Source organism: Pinus tabuliformis, chromosome J (assembly GCF_031772625.1).
Source record: "Pinus tabuliformis cultivar Carrire ecotype Pingquan chromosome J, CPIR1, whole genome shotgun sequence".
Taxonomy (NCBI): Eukaryota; Viridiplantae; Streptophyta; class Pinopsida; order Pinales; family Pinaceae; genus Pinus; species Pinus tabuliformis.
The window spans coordinates 870,788,289-870,811,100 of record NC_142295.1 but is presented as its reverse complement, the minus strand read 5'-3'; the positions used below and the strand labels follow the sequence as shown (position 1 = coordinate 870,811,100).

The window sequence follows — 22,812 nt, the reverse complement described above, 5'->3', positions numbered from 1 at the left end:
CTAGTCACACCTAGTCAAATTAGCCTTAGCAATTCGGTCTTCCTGTGCCTCATAAATTTTGATCTTCCTTAGATTTCATCCTTCCATTAAGCCTCATATTTTTTCCTTCTATTTTCCTCAGATAATCCCTCAGAATTTCATCTTTATTGTGATCTGAAATAAGCCTCAAATGATCAGAAAATGGATGCCAAAAATTAATAGAATTAACGTCAATATATAGATGTTAAAAGGGTTTAATGGGTGTGTCCCTTCAAGTTGGGCCAACTTGGCATTGGGAGGGCTGACTTGATCCTTTTGGATCCAAAAATTCAAAATTCTTCCTTTTGAAACCGACATGAAGAACATGTCTTATATTTTTCATTACATATATCTCAAAGGTTAAAATGTTAATTATGAAGACCAACCATAGCTACAATATTCAACAAGAATTGCTTGGGGTCAAGCAATTTCGGGAAGGGAGGACTATAATGACTCTTTTTCCGAGCATTGGGAATGAAGACTAACTCAATAGCCTAACCATTCTAATAGGCTATAGATTAAGAAGTAATGATGTAGTATATGGGATTAATTAATTAAAAAGTGTCTAAGGAAAAATAATATTGTAAGTCACTTTAATAAAAGAAGAAAATGCCTATTGTATTTACCCATGGTATTTTGATAGTCCATGACTATTAAAGGAGACGAGACCTCACTTCTTAGGGATGCATTTGGATTATCGTTTTGTGTTGTTGAGTTGGGCTCTTGGAGTTTGTTTGGGTGAGAGCCCATATTATGTAGAGGGTTAATTTCAATGGTAAGTGAGCCGTCCTAGTTGATCCAATCAAGAAGGGTTTCGGTATTGAGATATATACCCTAGCCACTCGAAAAAGGAGGGATCAAATCAGATTCGCTCACTGGGCTTAATGTTGAGATCGTGAGGAGAAGTCAGCCAAATCTCTCACAAGGGCATCACATTAGAGGAGTCGTTGTAAGCCATATAAATATCTTGTTGGTGTTTTTAATTTTTACAAGTTCTTAGAACAATATTTGGCATGTATTTCCAGATCCATATTTAATATAATAAGGTTGAGTTTTGCTGCATATGTTTCATGTTTATTTTGAGTTAATTCATTTCTAGGTTTTCATATTGCCAAATTTGTTTGTTGTGCTGATAATTTAATGGTGCAAATTGTGCAATTTGATTGGAATTTAAATAAAGAAATTTATGGTGCAATATTCTTGAAATTTTAGTCAATTTATTTTTTGGGACATAACAAGAGCCAAATTAAAAATGTAGAGCAAAACTAGGGCAAGACAAAAATGCATAGAGAATTTAGAGCGAGACATAAATGTAGAGTTGAATAAGGATAGGTGAGTACATGAAATGGTAAATAAGGCAAATTAAATAAGTCGTTGAAACGACAAGCATAAAACAAGAAATGGAGACTTGCATAATTCAAATTCTAGGTAAAGTGACCCTCCCATGCCATCATACTATTAGCTACTCTATAAAAAATGAGTGGCACTACCTCACCATATGTCATGCACATTAAAAGATATGTTAATGTATTATAGTGATAACAATATCCACCACACCCAAATAATCCCTCACCTATAGCTATATCCGCCATGCCTAATAAATCCCTTGCCCCGTAACCCAACACTAAGTCACCCATATTCTATGAGAACCAACACATTTTTTGCCATCCATTTACATGCCAACATCCTCACAATAATCCCTGAATGTGATGCCAATAAGACATGCCAATGAAGCACATGAGTGGTACTCGTTGGAATGAAATTTATCCTCTTTGTTATAAAACCTAACGCTAAAACTACGTTGTCAACCAACATAGATCTATATTAACTCTGGATCTACCAAGCAGGAACAAATCTCTTGAGGTGCAAACCTCTTTTAGAATAAAAAGAGATTTGACCCCTCACCTCTTTTATAGTAAAATGATATTTGATCCCTCTCGGTGCTTCGTAGATATTAAATTAATATGGATATAGATTGATATTTCTCCCTTTAAATAGGCTATATTCTACATGAATACCATCAATCAATACGTTATTTTATTTGAACTTAAAGTTAATTTTATTTTTGTTTAAATAAGATAGATAAAACATGACATAACAATATCTCTTCTATACTTCACCTCTTTGTTTGAAGGATACTGGAAGATGGCAATGTGGAACAAGGCAACAGGGAATGGAAAAGGACACGGGGGTATCATGGTATTAGTGAGGGAAAAAGAAGGTAGTTTCATTCAGTTAGAAAAAGAAGACTCAAATAAACAATTCATTTGGTTTAAAGTATCATAAAATGGAAATCACATCAAAATTGCAACACGTTATTTTGTGCCGCAAGTTTCAAAAATCTACAAAAGTAGAGGGCTTGACCACAAAGATCCCTTTGTAGCCTTAAAACCAAATATTGCAACATATTCTCAGCTAGGTGAAGTGCTTATAGTGGGTGATTTCAATGCTAGGACTGCAAGTGAGCAAGCTAGCATTCTTTGTTGTAAAGAAGACTACGACCCTATTTGGCTTATAGAAGAGAGTAATCATCAGTGGGAAAGAATTTCAAAGGACAAGGGCTGCAATCTCTTCAGTGAACAATTGCTTACTTTATGTGGGACCTTCGATTTAGTCATTTGTAATGGCTTGACTAGATGGGAAAAGTCTGGTAATTTCACTTACAATACTTATAATGGAGCAAGTGTAGTAGATTATGTAATGTGCTCGCATGGTTTGTGTGAGAGAATGGAGGAAGTTTTGATTGGAGATCAGCTTTGGGATTTAAAATTAGATCACAAGCCAATTTATTTAAGTTTCTCTTGGACTGGAAAGAAGCAATTAGAGTAAAAAACAAAGTGTGTTCAACAAAATCTCCCAAAGGGCAGAATTCTTTTGACTCTAGAAAATTGTAATACCTTCAAAATGATGCTAGAGAGGATCTTCGAGAAGGAGAAAATTCCAATTCATGGCCTTCATAGTCACGAATTAACACATTTAATTCAAAGCACACTTGCAGAGTGCAAAAGAGCAAAAATTAAGAAGTCTGAAACAAATTGCTTTCCGGTTAATGCTTGGTTTGACAAGGAATGCAAAAAGGCAAGGAGAATGTGGAAAGAGTCAAACAAGGATAACATAAAGCTCAAAGCTTACAAGCAGATATTAAGAAAGAAAAAGGTCGATTTCATGGTTTCAAGGAGGGAAGAACTAATCTTCCTTGGGAAAAATAATCCCAAATTATTTTGGAAGGAGCTCCAATCGAGAAAGATGCAAACTGAAAATAATATTACAACTTCTAAATGGTTTGACTATGCAAGACAACTCTATGAGCAGGATCCCAAGGTTGATCCCCGCACCCCCCATCCCATTGGTCAACACTAATACTAAACTCTTCACAGTGCAAGAGGTAGAGATGGGTATCAAGAAGTTGGGTGTTGGAAAAGCAAAAGACTTAGCTGAACTCCAAGCAGAGTATCTAAAGTGGGGCTCAAAGATTCTTGCACCTCACATTACAAAAATTTTCAACAACATCATACAACAGGGGTTCCCCACAGATTGGACAACTAGTCTGGCAATACCTCTTTTCAAGAGTGGTGACGTCAATAATCACTCTAATTACAGGACCATAATGATAAACCCCTTGTTTGTAAAGTTATTTGGAAGCATGCTAGAAAATAAAATCTGCAAGTGGGGAGAAGAAAGAGATAAGCGTGCTAAAGGGCAAGCAAGTTTTAGACCTAAACATTCCATAATTGAACATTGTATAACTTTAAGGCACATCATTGAAAAAGTTTGGGAGAAAAAGGAAGAAGTTTCTTGTTGCTTTGTTGATTTCAGAAAAGTGTTTGACACGGTTCCTAGGGATAAGCTTTGACATAGAATGGAGGAACTTGGGTTCCTAAACATTTGAGAGCAGCTGTGCATAGGCTGTATGAAAAGGTGAAAGTCAAAATTAGAACTTCAACAAGCATTTCTAAAAGTTTTAGAAGTGATATCAGGGTCAAGCAAGGTTGCCCATTGTCTCCTACCCTTTTTGGTTTATATATTAACAAGCTTGAGGAGTGGTTAAATTCACAAGGGGGTGATGGTATCCATTTGGGCAAGTTTGTTATAAGGCTTATTTTGTATGCAAATGACCTTATTCTAATTGCTAAATATGCTCTTGGTTTGCAAGAGCACTTACTATCCATTGAGTATTTTTATAGAAATGTGGGGATGCAAGTTAATATTAGCAAAACGAAAGTAGTGGTTTTCTCTGAGGAAAAAAAAAGCACTAGCATAAGTTCTACTTTGAAGGCAACATTTTGGAAGAAGTTAAGTTCTACTTTGAAGGCAACATTTTGGAAAAAGTTGCGGATTACAAATACCTCACAATTGACTTCAACAAAAATTTAAGTTGGGATGGTTGTAGAAAGAAAATAACTTTGGGGGGTTGGAAAACATTTTATGCATTTCAAAATAGGTGTAGAGAGACAAAGTTATGGGACTGGAAAACCACTCATACTCTTTTTGGGCTTCTAGTGATTTTGGTGTTTCTCTATGGTTGTGAACTATGGGCCAGCAATACATCCAACATGCAGTGGAAACAAATTGAGAAAATTCAGAAGCATTTGATTACAAACAAATTCAAAATTAAAAGTGCAGTTCCTTATGCTATCTTGTTAAGTGAAACAAGGGTTATTCCTGTTGAAGCAATTGATATGATGCGAGTCATAAGGTATTTAAAAAAAACTGAGCTGTGGAAGAGGGCAAATGGCCTAAGGTTGTCTTTAATGACATATTGTGCAAAAAAAAGAAGGCTTGGATGCAACAAAATAACAAATGGTTTAGTAAATGGGGTATTTGCTTGAACACATGTCCCATAAACAATGAAGAGATAAAAACTTTTGCTATGGATAAGTTCCACAAGCGTACTTGGGATAGGGAGCTCAGGAGAAAGAAAAAATACTACATTGAAGTGTTTAATCCCACTCATAATCATCAAGAAAAAACGTACATAGATGCCAATATTTCTTGGAGAGTCAAAATTCTTATTGCTTAGTTAAGGACTAATTCTCATCAACTCCGTTGTGAAACAGGGGCTGGAAAAGGCCAAAAGAAGTGTGGGAGGAAAGGGTATGTATTTTTTGTTCTTTCGGAAAAGGGGAAACAAAAAAACACTTCATTTTAGAATGCGAGGACTTCAAAGACAACAAAGAAAGTTCATATAGTCTGGCAACTAGCTCTTGGGATAATCTATTTAGCGAAGGGTTTGTCGAGAAGCTTGGAGTGTTTATTGCGAGGTTTCACAGGGAAAAAACCGAATACATCAACAAGATGAAAAAACAATCTATCCCATAGGCTATCTTTAACCTCAATCTGTCACATAAACTATCTTTAACCTCATAAAAATTAAAATAATTTTCTCCTTTCTTTATTACTTAGCCTCTTTATGCGTGAAGTGCTGCTCTCTTATGTATTCTTCCTCGTTTATGTAATTATTGTTCCTCTTCAAACCTAACCAAGCATAAAGAACTTTCTCGCCAATATATATGAAAATAATAAGTGACATGCTATCAAAACAGAAAAATGGATTCCAGGCCTTATCTTGGAACAATGAATCGCGGCTCTTCTTTTATGTCATTGCCGAATATCAACTCCACTTCACAGCCTTTGGAGCACTATGCAATCCACCACTAATTTTCCCACTTCATGGTTGTTCTCGGTTGGGAGTCACTGCAAATGCGCCTTAGTCAAAACTCCCAAGCCGCTAAAACTCTTATTCAATCACAGACGTGTTGGCAGTGACATCAATAAGCTTTTGCATGTATGCGTCTCTACAGAATTCCCCTTTGTTGGATGGAAGTGCAGGCCGAAGCATCTACGCCTCAGAGCCAGTAGCAATGAGAGGAGCGATGTCTCTTTGAAGAGTGAAGAAAACGCTAACATCAATAACAAGGAGGACGAGAAATGGGACTACGAGAAGTACCAGGCTCTCCTGAGAGGAGGAGAGGAGGTCACTTCTGTAATGAAAGAAATGATAGAATTGGTAAAACCTATTCATTGATTGATTGGATTCCACTACTTTATGGGAAAGCCATCCATTTTTCCCAGGCATTTGTTTAGATTTTCACAGGTTGTGTCATTGTATTTGATGATACAGTTAGAGGACATGACTAAAATGGATGCCCAATCAGAAGAAATTGTAGTCCAGATAGCAGCTCAAGGAGTAGTGGGGAAAAGACTGGAAAGGTTTGATTCTAGCTTCATGATGGCTCTGGACTTCATGCTTGGCCAATGTGAGAATGAGCTCGATGGCAAGGTCAGTATTCTTGTATTTATAAAGAGATTTTTGGGTACAAGGCAATTGATATGGGTTTACATGTCTATTGCTAAACAAGGAGTTACTGAAAGATTATTGCTCCTCAAAGTAATATGGGCACATGTCGCCTTTACACCTCATTAGCATTTGGGGTACATGGGTTTATATACATTGTCTATCGAGTGAAATGGCTTCATCGGAGTTGAAACTTTGACCATAGATTGTCAAATTCAAGCATCTACTCATTCATCAAAATTAAGTTTTCCCCTGCAAATACTTTATAGTACCTACAAAATTGGTGGGTTTATGATGATCAGTTGTTACTGGTAAAATGTTGTGCCAATAACCATTCGTTCGAACTCGAGGCATTAAGAAATGAAACATTGACTAGATATGTATTTTTAAGTGCATTGAGAAACAAGCCATACCCCGAGTGGCTGCACCAACAAAAGCAGCGGAGTCTCAAACTTCCTTTGACTTGGATGTCAAGTATGAGGGGTAGCTATTCCCAAAATTGCCCACAGGTTGCACCTGGACTCATCCCTTTGCAACCCCTGCCATGCAGATGGGGCAGATTACAATGGGAATGAAACCCTGTTTGAACGGCTTAAGAGTCCATCGACCTCACCGATGAACCAACACAGCGTTACTGTAGGTTATTTACGCTGACTTTTCCGATTTTGATGCATCTAATCATATCATAACATTGGTGCCTATTCAGTGTTGTTGCATTACTAAGAGAGGCCATTCTCGGAAATACAATTAGGGCTAAAAAATCAACAATGACCAGTCCATGACTCATGCTTCATCCAACCTGAGTGTAAATTTTGACAAATTTCTTGTTTCTAGGAATTTGACAAATTTCTTGTTTCTAGGTTTTTTTTCCGTCATTCAAGCCTTACATTTCCTTGGAAATGTCCTTACATCCAAGGTTATATAATAAGTGGACCCATTGACTTGCTTGCCTGCCGATTGTGAATTTCAGTTTAACTTCAGCCCAATCATCTCTCTCTGATTTTATGGGAAGATAGCATTTGGTAGGCTAACGAACTATAGATAGTGGCATGCATTTATTGTACAATCTCGTTAGACATAGTGCTCATTCAAGATCTCCTCATGGGAGCAGATGGCTCATTAGTTATACTCTGCTATGCTTTTCACCGAAGTTAATCTATTGAATTAATCATGTGTATGCCAAAAGCTCCTAGCCTCTAACTTTTGAAGGTATATTTTATAGAAAACAGATGACTTGTTTTAGAGCCAGTCCCATAAATTTATAATCCTGTTGCCTTAAATCACAGTGGAATAATTTCTTTACTTCTTTTTTCTCAACTCATATTCCGAGTGCTATAAGGACCATGATTGAGTTGATGTTTAAGTCAATAGAATGACCCTAAACAATGCAGAAATGGAAATTTGGGCTCTTTCATAGCATATAGGACTAATCTCGTTGCAGCTTCCATGTTGTATGGTTCACAATGGATGATTGACTTGGACCCTATTCAAAGTTAATACCACTGAAAATCTTGAAATGATTAATATAAGCATGAGAAATTGCTATATTAAACTGGAGCAAGATATCCATTCATTAATCCAACGTTTTAAGGATCCACCACTTAAATGATATCACCCCGTCCAAATAGAAGTGAGTGGCAAATAGTGTTGAACAAGGTTCAGTATAAAAATTGAATATGGTGCTGCATTTAACTTATTTAGATCCATCTTAATTGCTACCCTGACTCTGTATTCTGAAGTAAAACTGCCAAAGAAATTTTAATTTTCTTCTGTAGAGAAAAAAGAACTCTGTTACTACTGTCTTGATTTCTGTGCTTATTTTGCCCCAGTTTTTGTGCCTGAAGCTTACTGTTTGTGTTCTGCCTCTGGCTCAAAATTTTTGCAATAGTTCCTTAAATTTCATGCAACAATGTCTTAATTTTGGTGCACAATCAGCTTGATTTTTGGGCCTTTTTTTTAACAAATTCCATGCCACCTATCCCTACTCGTCTTTTGTGTACAAATGTCTCAATTTTGTGCCTGTCAGCTTGTCTTAGGATGGACAAACATTATGCACAGTAGCAGACTCATTAATACTGTATATGTTGGGATATGCAGTCAGATTTGAAGTGGAAAACATTATGCACCAAGCAGCAGGCTCATTGATGTTGTATATGTTTGGACATATACATGTGTATTTATGAGTGCTTATTGATTTCCTTCAGGATGCACTCCTGTTCTATGTGTCGTATATATCTAAGCATATGCAACATCAATGAGTCTGCTTCAGGGTGCTTATTGATTGCCTTCAGGATGCACTCCTGTTCTATGTATCTGCTCTGGCCTGTCTCAGGCTATGTGCACTCTGCTCCAGTGTACTGTTCTGTCCTCCCAGTATATACTATAATCTGTAGGTTATGGAATTCCACTCCTACCCTTCGCGTGCCAATCAATTCCTTGGTCACGATTTCTACTTGGTATGCCCATGCTCTATCAATTCCACAATTTGTTTGAGATGCCTTCCTTCAACATGGCTTTGATACCATGTTAGTAATTGCATATAACGATAGCAAAAACTTTACACCAGCAAAGGAGAGAAACCATTTGGATGATGTCCTTTATATTCTCACAACTAATCTTGTATGTGAGTACATAGAGTGAGTGACTCTTTTATTCCATAATTAGAGGCCAATAAAAAATCTAAGCTAAAATCATATTACATTAACTTTGTTCTAAAGTGTATATTCTAACTTACCATCTGAAGTACTATATATGACGGTTAAATATATACATTGATATTTTGCTCTCAACTGCGGCTCTTGTGAGATTTTAATCTTTGGCGGGCTATTAGCCAGTTTTTATTACTCTAAGCCTCCTTAAAGGTGTCTTTGTGAGTTTTCCTTTTAGAAAGCATGATACTGCAAAATTTTTAGTTTGTTTAAACTTTAAACAAGTGTTTCCTCCTACGAGGTCACAAGTTCAAATCCAGAGGTAGGTAGAGTATGTACACCTCCATGGACTTTAGCAGTGAAATCACTGCATGGAGGCTGTTTCCTTGTCCCATAAATGAGAGGGTCTTATACACCAATTTGATGTTTGGGTTGGCCATGATCTTAAAATTAGATTATTATTATTATTACTACTGAAATACACAAGGGTTTCCATGGGATTGCTAGCTTCTGAAATCGCTGACATGGGTAGAGGGATTAAGAATCTGAATGAGATGCTGTTTCTCCCTTATCTAAGGGTGGATTTTCAAGTTAGGATAATTTATTGGTTTGATGATGCAAGTTATATTGATTTCCGAGGGGGTGGAATCAGGCAAAACCAATTGCCTATAGATGGCAGGGCAATCGGTTCCTCAGGAAAATTAAAGGGAAATTGAAATCCTTCTTGATGTATGCTTTGTTTTACTTCGATATGTATTTTAGGAGTGAGCCATGTGGACTCTAATTAATGTTTGGTACTGCCTGATTTATAGCGCAAGTGGCTTCTTGAGGTGATAAAGGATACAGTCTTGTCATATTTGACCAAAAAGTTGCCTCCACATGTAAGACCCACCTACCTCAAGCTTTATGCTTATTTCTTTTCCTGCATTTTAGAAATTAACCTCAAGCTTTATGCTTATTTCTTTTCCTGCATTTTAGAAATTAACCTCAATCTTTATGCTTATTTCTTTTCCTGCATTTTAGAAATTACATGTAGATGAGTGGAAAGATGATTCTCTACTTAAGGGATTCAGATTTCATGTTTTTGAAGTTTCCTTACCATGTCTTGTTGGAGTTGTCAGGTGCAGGTGGTTGGGATGCTTTGCCGAACTCCCAGGAAGGAGAGTCGACAAGACTTGCTTCGTCGTGTTGCTGGAGGTGGAGGTACTTTTGCAAGCGAGGATGGGGGACAAGTTGTCCTTCCAAAAGCCAATCTAAATGACATTGCCAACCAAGCAGATGATTTATTAGAGGTTTGAAAGCATCAGTTAGTCAGATCTTGTTTGTCTAGATGCACTCTTGTCTATTTCTTAGCTCTTCGTAGGTTGGGTAAAATTCAGTTAACTGGAGATGGCTGTATATGTACTATTTGGAAACCTAGACCTTAATAATTGGGGACCAAATAATATTTTAAAATGGTAGGTGTACATAATAAGTTGGACTTATTTGCTGGCAATATGGTAGCATGTATTTTTTCCACTGAATTTGTTATGACGTGTGAAGGTTAGTTTATGTGTTTAAATAACAAATACACAGATCACTGGAGAATGTGAACATATAAAAGGAAAGTGACCATTGATCATATTTGAAGTATATGCAATCATAAATCCACAGTTAAGCTAAGATGTATAAGGGTTCAAGAATCTAACATCCTGGTATCTTGGCTTTTGTTGTATGATCTGAAGTAAAACAATTTCCAGTTTAGCAGGCAAGTCTAGCAACCCCAGTATCCTTATCATGCACAAGTTCTTAACCATTTTGCGTTATCGTTTATATATATCCTGGGCATAAAAAGTCACATGCATGTTTTGTGGGGAAAGACCCTTGTGCTGATGATATGTGAATGCCTTTGTTTATAAACGTTTCTGGTTTTTTCCAGGCAATGGAGGATAGGCCTACAGTGCCAGATCGTAGGTTACTGGCAAGGCTAGTTCTAATTAGAGAGGAAGCCCGGAGCATGATGGGTGGTGGAATTTTGGATGAAAGGAATGACCGTGGTCTAAGTACACTTCCTGATGCTGAGGTTTGTTAGATTTTCCTTTATCTCATCTTTTCTTGTAGCATATGTGCATTTCCCATAGCGGGATTTATAAGATGCCTTATTTTCATTACAAATCCTTTTGGTGGCATCTTTGACTTTTGAAAATTCATCTCCTTTCATCTTTTATATAATAGTTTGTGAGAATATATGACTTCCATCAAATAATTCTATTTTCACACAAACAACAGAAGCAGTCTCAGTTTCTAGTCTATACAAAATTTGCCAAAATTAATGGAGAGTTATAGCTAATAAAAATAGAAATATAAATAATGAGATCTCAAAACAAGTGCATTCCGACTTTCAATTTTCCATGCACTGAAGAATAAAAACATCATGTTTGGTTCTTTCAAACAAGTCTTGCAAACTAAATTACTTATAAGTTATAACAAAGACAATGCAAAACACTTACTTTTGGGCTTACTTTTGGGCTTCAGATTGGCAAGCCATTAGCTGCTCAATTTATTAATTTGTGAATACCATCTCTTTTGTGTTTCTCTATTGTTATTTATTTTTTCGTATTCATGTCGAGAACACAACTAAGTAGGTCAGTTTCAAATTCTTTATCTGTAGAATGTGAGGACATTGTTACATCTAGACTCTTTCAACCAGTTCTCAAACCTTGCAGCGACTGCACAAGAAATACTGCTTCTAACTTTCTCGAGAGAGCAATCTTATGTTTCAAGCACCCTGGACTCTTGAATCTTGAACCCTTTTTATATTTTTTCCTTGAAATACATATCCCAGTGAAACCCACTGGGAACTCCCCCTCATTCCTAGGATGTTACCCTTGGTAAACTGGATTCTTCAGGGCTCAAGGCTGGTAGAACAGTACACCATTAAAGAGCTCGACATGTAACTTGTGGGGATTGATCTTGAATGGGGAGAATAACACTCCTGAGTCCTCTCAACCACCCGAGATAGACACCATTGACAAGTACCCTTTTAATTTACATTATTTAAGGCCGAGTTTCAGCTACCGGCAGTATTTAATATAAGTTGGACTGTCAACAAGAATGTAGCAATATCTGAAGCATTTAGCTCCATAGCAACCTTGAAAATATATATTTTCATGCGTTGTCTACATTTCAAAATCTAGTGGAATATGGACAGGTCTTCAGCCTGCACCTTAACAATGGTACCTTGTTAAACTTTCAAACACAGAAGAAAAGATTGGAGATATGATAGGAATTGACTCTTGTGAAATATATGCTTTTGTTACAGTGCAGTCATTTAAATCAATAAGGTTGATCCCCTTTTATTTCATTTGCTATTTAGTTGTGTTACCTGTACAACCCTACCACCTTATTTACTAATATCTAATTATCTTTTTTATTAGTCACTTATTACCATGATTTTTATATTAGATTGTATATACTGTTGGAGCATTGCACTCCAATACTGTAACATACATCATAGTTAAGCAGGAGGTTCCAATTCATTTCATTCATGATAATTTGTGATTATGGTATTGGCCGAGTGCTTCCTAAGATCATTGCAGATCCATTTTTGGTTTTTGAATGTCAGGCATACCTGAATCCTCTTCACAAATGTACATACAAATAACTTCCTACTCACTGAAAGATTTATTTCCTTTCATAAATCAAAGAGACTCTCCTAATATGAAATTGATATTTGCTCTAAAATGGAGATACAAAACACTTCTGAATAAACCCTGTAGTTTCTTTACTGGACAAAATAAAGAGCATGTAGGGTACTACCGTACTAGGGTATGAAACTTGTATTTAATCAAGAGCACTAAGGTCGTTCGACTATGTAGGAGGAGACTCCCAATCAAGCACGAGACAAGAAATTAGAAATTTCTCGTGGCTGATTTTGGATATTTCTATTTTCATTATGTGATCATTCATGAGTAAATGTGATGTAAATTTAGAGACTTATAGTTTATGCATTGACAATTGACAATTGACAATTTTATCATAATGTAATAAATTAGAATGTATCATATATGCTTTATGATTGCACATATTTCTTAAATGTCCTAATATATGTATATATATTCGCTTTTCCCCGTTTCCAAAATTTGGGGAGGTCTGTTTTGTATCGGTTCCCGTTTCGGAAACTCGTATCCGTTTCCCCATTTTGTGCAACTTAGTTTCAAAATAGATGAGCTCTTTTTATTAGATAGCACTTATCTCAAGTGAACAACAACAATTACAATGGAGGAGAGCCTAGCCTTTTATAGAAAAATCTCTAACAACTAGTTAACGACTAGTTGATTCTCCTCATTTAAAATATTACTAGTCTTCCACAATTCGGGACTTAGCAATTTTTAATTTCATGAAATATTACAAAATAAATTTAATGAATCCCCAAGGGGGGTTGAATTGGTGCAAGAATCTCAAGAGAGGCCATGACTTCCTTCTGAAAATGGGCTTCAATGGTCAAAAAGCAAAATAACACCAAGTTCCTCCCAACATCTAGCTTCCTTTGTCCACATGCAACTTCATTTGTCCACATAGAGGGATACAAATTGAGTTGGTGAGGTCAACTTTGTCCTTTGGAGGGAAATTTGTTATAATGGCTAGTTTCTAGTTCAATCTTTCAACTTTCTAGTCCAAGGTAGGCCTAACGGCTAGTTGACTTACTTTCTAATGGCTACCTTTTGATCCCAAAGGCTAATTTGACCTTGACTTGGCATTAATTATCCCTTTGATAATTCGGCTTGGGCTCACAGTTGCAGATCTCCAATGCCCTTGCCCTCTTGGAAAATCTGAAACCTGCTTTGGTCCTGATCTGTAATGGGTTTGTTTTTGTTTTTTCCAGCCTCTAGGGCATTGCCACATCACCACTTGACTGCCATGTCATCGTGCCATTGTGTTTGATCTCCAATGCCTTGCATTATCTCATAATTTTCCCACCTAGTTTTTCTTGGTCTCATCGTGCTGATCACTTTTGACGTAATGCATGCAAGAAATTGCCCAATGCCCTGCTTGAAAATCCACTTGGAATATGCCTTATACTGCTAAACAAGTTTGACTAAACCATAAATTTTCAACAGATGATTTGATCGGAAAATTTCCATGTGACATGGCATCCTCTAGTCCTGCCCTACAATCTGAGCATGGGTTGAATTTTTGACCACCTTAACCATTTTTCATTGGGAAACGTGAACTGCCTTGGGAAATGTGAAAGTTGTCACAAGTGACTGTTGTGCTGTAAAAGTTGTTATGAGTAATGTTGCACTAAGGCCAAGGTCACCTACAAACTTTGTAGATATTAACCATTTGGAATGACAGGTGCACCTTGACGTAGGCTGGATTGACCCATACACCTGTGATCACCCCTAAAAAATGTAGGCTCCCATAAAACCATGAGTCCTCATGAGAAGCCTCCTAAGGTCCTCCAATTTGATTAGGGACGAGATCGCCTAGATGAAACTTTCAAGGGACAAGGCATGGTTCGACCAAACACAAAAGATACCGACTCAAATTGACAAAACACAGGTCTAGGAGACCCAACATAGGGACTCACATGGTTTTTACATGGCTTTGACTTGTGACCTTAGGCTTACAATGGTGGTGAATGATGCACTAAAAGGGTGTTAAAATTGGCAACTAGGGCCAAATTCCACTTTGGGCAGCTTATTTGATGGAGATGATTATTGCATTGAATTCCTCTTTTTGAGAGGACCAAAATTGACCTAAAGATCATCAAATTTGGATAAGCATAAATGTGTTTTTGAATTTATGCCCACACATATCAAATTGTCAAGGTTGACCATATCATCATGTAGGCTCATGAAGCGCAAGAGACATGTCACTTCACCCTCAACGACTTGTATAAATATAAGAGACCTCAAACCTCATTTGGCATCATCTCATCACACACAATCTTCTCTCTCCTTCTCTAATTGGTTCGTACAACTTATTGGGCATCTCTTCTCATCACATGTGTGGTAGCAGAAGGACGAATTACAGGGCCAATATTTCAGAATCTATTGTAGGTTTGACCAACGTTGACTAGGTGTGTTTTGACCACATTTGACTGCGATTTTCAGGTCATAATTTCGTTTTTGGTAGGCTGTATTTATCGACACGGGAACCAAGGCATTCTGTTGACGTTGACCATAGACCAATCACAGGGTTGACCGCAAAGTTGACCACAAAGTTTGAACAAGTTTGACCATTGTTTTCATGATTGTTTTGGGATGACTTTGACCAATAAAGAAGGCTGAGTTTGATTGGGTTTGACTGAGCTGCATAAAAGACAGTTTGTTGCTGCGTTGACCAGCATTAACATTTTGGTTAGGGCAGAATTTGATTGTTGTTGACTTCAGATTTGACAGGGTTGTTTTGACTATCATTTGGCAAGTCAATTTTGACTTTATTGTACTTTCTCTTTCTCTGTTGAACATTTGATATAATAATAAGAAGAATTGATCAAAGTGTTTTCCCCATCTTGGGGTTTTTCCCTGTCGTCTGCCAAATCTGGTGTCTTCTTGTCCTGGCTTGTCTTTTGCATTTTGTTATTCATGTTCTATCTACAGTTACCGTCAATGTGATTGCTATTGGAAAACTAATTTGGAAATTGTCATTGGGCTGCTTAAAGGACATTGAAGTAATTGTGCTAAGCATAGAACATACCATTGTTAACTAAAATTAACATGGTATCAGAGCCTAGGCGAAGACAAAGCCCAAGCAAGAGAGAGAAAAGCAATCACTAAGAGAGATCTGTTGGACAAGACTATTGGACAAGTCTCCATGGATTCTACATCCTATTTCAAGACCTTGGGATGTATTTGTCATCTATTCTCAACAATGACAGGATATCTAGTTTTGATGAATTATTAGCTAGATGCACTCAAGAGGAGACTAGGATGATGGAGAGAGACAAGCCCTCAAATGGAAATGAACCTACTGCTTTCTCTGCTCATGCAAAGAGGAAGAATAATGTTGGTCCAAGGAGACAGGGTCAAGGATCTAAGAAGGGATTCAAAGAAGGAAGAAAAGGAAGGTGCTACATTTGCAACAGGTTCGACCACTATGCTAGAGAATGTCTTCATAAGAAGAATTCTCCAAGGAACGATGATAACAACAACCACAACAATTTCAAAAGCAATGGCAATCAAAGGAACGATAGGTTCAACAACAAAGGAAAGAGGAATGCTCCCGCAACTCGAAATGGAAATGGTCGACCTCCCAAGAGGACAAGAAATGTCGGTATGATGAAAGTAATGTTGTAGGAAAACAAGATTAATTTTATCTTATTTCTGCTCTATCTACTGCCTCTCCTCCGGATACATTGGATCATTGGTTGATTGATAGTGGAGCCTCAAGGCACTTCACTGAAAACAAGGAGGCCCTCTCAAATTTGATTGAAAAGAAGACTAATTTGAAGATCATACTTGGAGATAATGCCACCTACCCTGTGAAAGGGATAGGTATTGTCACTCTTCACTTGAATCAAGGTCAAACAATTCATCTTCAAGAAGTATTGTATGTGCCCGATTTGAAGAAGAACCTGGTGTCTATTTTTGCGATGGAAGATAAAGGCTTCAAGGTAGCATTCGTTGATGGAAAGGTACATATTTGGCAAAGAAACCCTAAATATGCATTTACTCTTGGATTTAGGGTTGATGGTCTCTATCAAGTTGGAGGAAGTCCTTTGGGAGCTTTGGCAAGCGATACTTCTCTTCAATCTGAGCTATGGCACCAAAGATTTGCCCACTTACATTACAAAGCCTTACTTGGGGTAAGGAAGATGGTCACAGGTATGCCTGAGTTCAACATGAATCATGAAGGTGTTTGTCAGGGTTGTGCAACTGGGAAACTTACAAAGGGACCATTCCTTTCTAGTGAAAGCAAGACAATCGATATTCTCCAATTGATCCATTTTGACCTATCGAGTATGTTGCCCGTAACATCGTTGGGAGGATACCTATATTATGCAATCTTTGTGGATGACTTCTCATGCAAAACATGGATCTATTTCTTGAAGAAGAAGGATGAAGTGTTCAAATGGTTTCATTCTTTCAAAGCATTGGTGGAAAATCAAATAGGGAAGAAGATCAAGATATTGAGGATTGACAATGGAACCAAATATGAATCAAATGAATTCAATGACTTTTGCAGAGAGGTTGGCATTAAGAGGGAGACAATTGTTCCATACACTCTTGAGCAAAATGGCGTTGCTGAAAGGAAGAATCGAACAATCATGGAAGCCACTTGTGCCATGCTCCATGATCAAGGTCTACCAAAGTTCTTATGGGGAGAAGTTGCCAACACTGTTGTATATGTTCAAAATAGGAGCCCGCATCAAGCATTGGATTTCAAGACACCCAAGGAGGTCTTCACTGGTAAGAAACCTGATGTTTCTCATTTTAGAATATTTGGTTGTCCCGTGTATTTTCATGTGCCTAAAGAGAAAAGGAACAAGTTGGAAGCATCTGGGAAGAAGGGTATATTCGTTGGCTACAGTGAAAATTCAAAAGCATATAGAATCTATGTGCCTGGTCAAAGAGATGTGGAAGTAAGCCGTGATGTCACCTTTGATGAAGATACTGCCCTTGGGAAAGCCAGAGATCTCCCCATCCCAAGGAAGGACAATGATGATGCTACCGAAAAACAGGATGAACCTCCGACAGATGAACTTATGTCCAATGTTGATGGTCTGATGGATCCTATTGATCCACCTCCTGGTGATTCCTCTACCTCAAGGAAACAACCCCTATGGTTCAAAGATACTCTCAAAGATGCTGAAAGACATACTACTCCAAGAGGGACATTTCGTGAAAGTAAGACGTCGAACAGGGACCAAGGATATTTGGCTACTATGAGTACTATTGTTCAAACTGAACCATGCACGTTTGAAGAAGCTGTAAAAGACCAAGTGTGGAAGGATGCGATGAATGAGGAATACAAATCAATCATGAAGAATGATATCTGGGACGTGGTGCCTAGACCCAAGGACAAGTCTATGGTCACTTCTAAATGGCTTTACAAAATTAAACATGGAGCTGATGGGAGTGCTGAAAAATATAAGGTCAGGTTCATTGCTCGAGGCTTCTCTCAAAAGGAAGGAGTGGACTATGACGAGATATTTGCACCGGTTGCCCGATATACCACTATCCGATCTATTATTGCTCTAGTTGCCAATCAAGGATGGAGCCTACATCAAATGGACGTCAAGACTACTTTCTTGCATGGCTTGCTTAAGGAGGAAGTCTACTTGGAACAACCTCAGGGGTTCGAAGTACAAGATCGAAGGACACATGTATGCAGGTTGAAGAAATCCCTCTATGGGTTGAAGCAAGCCCCTAGGGCTTGGTACGAGAGGATTGACAATTATCTTATGAAGCTGGGATTTACAAGGAGCTATGCTGATCCAAACCTATACTTCAAGGTTGAAAAGGACATGCCTCTCATTTTGGTCCTTTATGTTGATGATCTCTTTCTGACTGGTGCAGACCCTCTCATTTATCAATGCAAGAGGGATTTGACTTTTGAGTTCAAGGTGAAGGACCTAGGATTGATGCACTACTTCCTAGGCTTGGAGGTCTGGCAGGCGAGATTTTCCTTTCTCAAGGAAAATACATTGTAAAGCTACTAGAGAGATGTGGAATGGTGGATTGCAAATCTGTGTCTACTTCGATGGAACTCAACTTCAAGAAGCTATGTGGAAGTGTTGTTGGGCTCGAATTGGTAAACCCTTTCGAGTATTGACAACTTGTGGGGACCCTGATGTTCTTGGTAAACTCTTGACTAGATATATGCTTCGCTGTGAATACTTTGAGTCAATTTATGGTTGAGCCTCATCACATACATTGGATTGCTGCTAAGAATCTCTTGAGATAGCTTCGTGGCACAATCAACTATGGGTTGAGAATCGAGATACACTACCAGGAATTTGAGGCTTCATGGATATTTTGATGTTGACTGGACAGGCAATGTGGTGGATCGAAAGTGCACATCAGGATGTTGCTTCTCATTGGGATCTGCTTCGATTTATTGGATGCAAAAATTGGTTGCTGTAAGCACTACCGAGGCTGAATGCATCGCTACTAGCATGGCCTGTTGTGAAGCTATATGGTTGAGGAAGCTCTTCAATGAGCTATTTAAGCACGTGTTGGATACCATCGTGATCTATTGCAACAACCAGAGTGGGATTCGCCTTTCAGAGAATCCCATGTTCTGTGATTGCTCCAAGCACATTGATATCAGGTACCACTTTATCTGGGATATGGTACAATGGGGAGCAATAAGGCTCCAACACATCGGGGATGGTGAGCAGATTGCTGACATTCTCATGAAGCCCTTAGGGAAGGTCAAATTCTTAGCCTTCCAAGAGAGACTTGGAGTCGTGGAAGGACTCTCCCATGAGGGTCCCGCTTGAGTTGGACACTGAGCTCTGGGAGCTCCTGGGGGCTTCGGGTACTTCTTGGAGCTATGAGCGATCATAGGGTGAGTGGTTCACCTTCCCCTACGATTGATGACACTTGTGTGTAGGGTGAGTGGTTCACCTTCCCCTACAATTGATGATATATGCATAGGATGATTGGTTCACCTTCTCCTATAGCATATGAGCAGGATGAGTGGTTCACCTTCTCCTACAAATGCCCCAGCATACATCCTACCCATGTAGTTCGAGACTCACGGGAAGTACCTCTCATCTGTCCAATGAGTTGGGAAAAGTGTATAGGGACCATAGCACTACAGATGGACGCATTGTGTACTGTCGTACTCCCTATGTCTAGGATGCATGGTGTTCAACAACTTGATTTGGGATCAAGTCTGATTGGGGTTCTACCCTTGAACTGACTTTGGTCAGTGGAGAGTGGCAAGGTCATGTGACTCACTCTCGATTGCTTCTTCTTCATTATTACTTGAGTGTTCAACAAAGTCGAGATGAGATGCAGAGACAGTACATGATGACAGGATGGCATGATGATGGATGGATTGGCAGGTGGAATTCTCTCTAGTTGAGAGGGAGTGTTAAAATTGACAACTAGGGCCAAATTCCACTTTGGACAACTCATTTGGTGGAGATGATTATTGCATGAATTCCTATTTTCAAGAGGACCAAATTTGACCTAAAGATCATCAAATTTGGATAAGTAGAAATGTGTTTTTGAATTTGTGCCCACACATGCAAATTGTCAAGGTTGACCACATCATCATGTAGGCTCATGAAGCCCAAGAGACATGTCACTTCACCCTCAACGACTTGTATAAATATAAGAAACCTCGAACCTCATTTGGCATCATCTCATCACACACAATCTTCTCTCTCCTTCTCTGATTGGTTCATACAACTTATTGGGCATCTCTTTTCCTCACATGTGTGGCAGCAAAAGGATGAATTGCAGGAAGAATTACAGGGTTGAAATCTCAAAATCTGTTGCAGGTTTGACCAACGTTGACCAGGTGTGTTTTGACCACATGTGATTGTGATTTTTGGGTCAGAATCTCGTTTTTGGCAGGCCGTATTTATTGGCACAAGAATTGAGGCATTATGTTGACTTTGATTGCAGACCAATCACAGGGTTGACCGCAGGCTTGACCACATACTTTGACCAAGTTTGACCGTTGTTTTCATGACTATTTTGGGTTGACTATGACCAGTAAAGAAGGCCGAGTTTGACTGGGTTTGACCGAGTTTCATAAAGGACCATTTGCTGCTGCGTTGACCAACATTGACATTTTGGTTAGGGCAAAATTTGACTGTTCTTAACTTGAGAATTGACAGGGTTGTTTTGACTATCATTTGGCAAGTCAATTTTGACTTTATTGTACTCTCTCTCACTCTCTGTTGAACATTTGAGATAATAATAAGAAGAATTGATCAAAGTGTTTTCCCCTGTCATCCGCCAAATCTAGTGTCCTCTTGTCTTAGCTTGTCTTTTTGATTTTGTTATTCATGTTCTATCTACAGTTACTGTGAATGTGATTTATGGTTAATGTGATTGCTATTGGAAAACTAATTTGGAAATTATCATTGGGTTGCTTAAAGGACATTGAAGTAATTGTGCTCAGTGTTTTAAAAATCGGCCGAGCCGATCGAGCCATACCCCCGGCCGATCCGGCTCGGTAGAAAAACTGGTCCGGTGGCTGGTTTGTTACTGAACCGGTCACCGACTTGGCCGAGCCCGAGTTAAACCGACCGGTTCGGCCAACGACGCCCAAACATGCCCAACTCAACTTTTTGGGGGGAAAACAGACCCTAAAATTCATTCTAATTGAGTTTTGGGTTATCTTGAATGCCACTTACCTCTCCCAAGCCTATAAAAGCTACGCAATCCCCTCAAATTTCATCACAACTATCTCATTGCATTTGTGTGAGAATTTGTGAGGAGTTATGGAGTTTGTTTTTGGAGCAATTGGTCTGTCTTTGAGAGGATTCACACGAAGAAGAGAAACCATTTGGAATAAAAACGGTTAAATGATCTAGTCTATGTCCAATACAACCTACGACTCAGACACAACCAATTGCTGAACAAAAGACCTGATACAGATCCCATTGTGTTGGAAGATATTGATCCAACATCAGATTGGGTAGTGGAGAGTCATCCAACAGAGTTTGATTCTGACGAGGATATTGGTATTGATTTGGATTTACAGACAGAGGCATTAGCTGAAGTTGTTGCTGAACATAATGTTCAGTTGAATGCAGATCCACTTGTACCAGGCCCAACCCCAAGTCCTCCAGTTGCAGGCACTTCCTCTACTCAGCCACGACGGAAGCGCATATCTCGTCTATCTCAGCGTGCAGCTGCTGTGCCTGCTAGTGCTACTACTTCTACAGTTGCAGTTGGAGATGGTGATGAGGAGGAGGAGCCATGAGTTTTCTTGTTTGACTATGATTCAGAGTCTGATGAGGAGGAGGAGCCATGATTTTTCTTGTCTGACTATGATTCAGAGTCTGAGCCAGATGATGTTGGCTTCTCTAGCAGTAGCCAGTAGTATTGGTGACTAGTGATGTTTTACAATTTACTTTTGTTGTAGAGGCCATTTAGAGCCTCCTTGGTTATGTGTTTTTGTTTTGATCTCTATATCATGTATGTATTAGACAGTGCATTGGGTGCCATTTTGATATAATGGATATATTCATGAGCCTACGTTGATCATATGTTGTCTTCTCTCTATATTCTAATGCTCTGCTTTTAGAAACATGAATGAAAATCTTTAAAATTATGTTTTTTCATAAAAAAAAAATACTTAATGTATTTTTTACAACGACCGAGTCATCGAAATCAAACCGATCGAGTTGACACTGAGTCGGAGTCGGAGTCGGAGCCGACCTTCGGCCGGTTCCGAACTCGAGTCAGAGTTTTAAAACATTGATTGTGCTAAGCATAGAACATACCATTGTTAACTAAAATTAACAAAATGTCTATGTACCCCCACTGACAAAGGGTTAACAAACACTAGGAAAATAAAGCAAATAATTCGCAAAATAATCTTTGGAGGACTAACATTGATAGCTTGGAAGTTTATTGCCATCAAGGGTTGTGGAATATTATTCTTCATCAACCCTTGTAAAGACAATTCTAAATTCATAGCCATTTATTTTTAAAGAGAAAATATATGTTTTGTTGGTGTTTGATTGTTACATTTTTGTGATTTTTTTTCAACTTAGTGATTATTTATTCAAGATTTGACAATCTTAAATGTTCCATAATGAAAAAGAACGATCAAGAGTAGTTGCAATTTAAAGTCTAGACACACGACACAGGTGATGGAATATTGAAGCGTTCAGTGGAAGATGACCATTTCCCCATACATAAACTAGGAACCCCTAAAACATCTTATGCA

At 38.3% G+C, this 22,812-nt stretch overlaps 1 protein-coding gene across 2 annotated transcripts in view; it reads left to right on the top strand.

Annotated features, from left to right (window-relative positions):
- The first annotated feature begins 5,557 nt into the window (after positions 1-5,557).
- Positions 5,558-22,812, top strand: part of LOC149229449 (protein PEP-RELATED DEVELOPMENT ARRESTED 1, chloroplastic-like) — a 62,201-nt gene continuing 44,946 nt past the window's right edge. The window contains exons 1-5 of one of the 2 annotated variants that reach the window (XM_089378652.1): positions 5,558-6,025; positions 6,140-6,298; positions 9,774-9,842; positions 10,083-10,253; positions 10,880-11,023. In XM_089378652.1, coding sequence (XP_089234778.1) covers positions 5,660-6,025; positions 6,140-6,298; positions 9,774-9,842; positions 10,083-10,253; positions 10,880-11,023 — 909 coding nt within the window. In that variant the 5' untranslated portion in view covers positions 5,558-5,659. Of the gene's footprint in view, positions 6,026-6,112; positions 6,299-9,773; positions 9,843-10,082; positions 10,254-10,879; positions 11,024-22,812 lie in introns of both variants that reach the window. The other variant, XM_089378651.1, reaches the window with a different exon arrangement.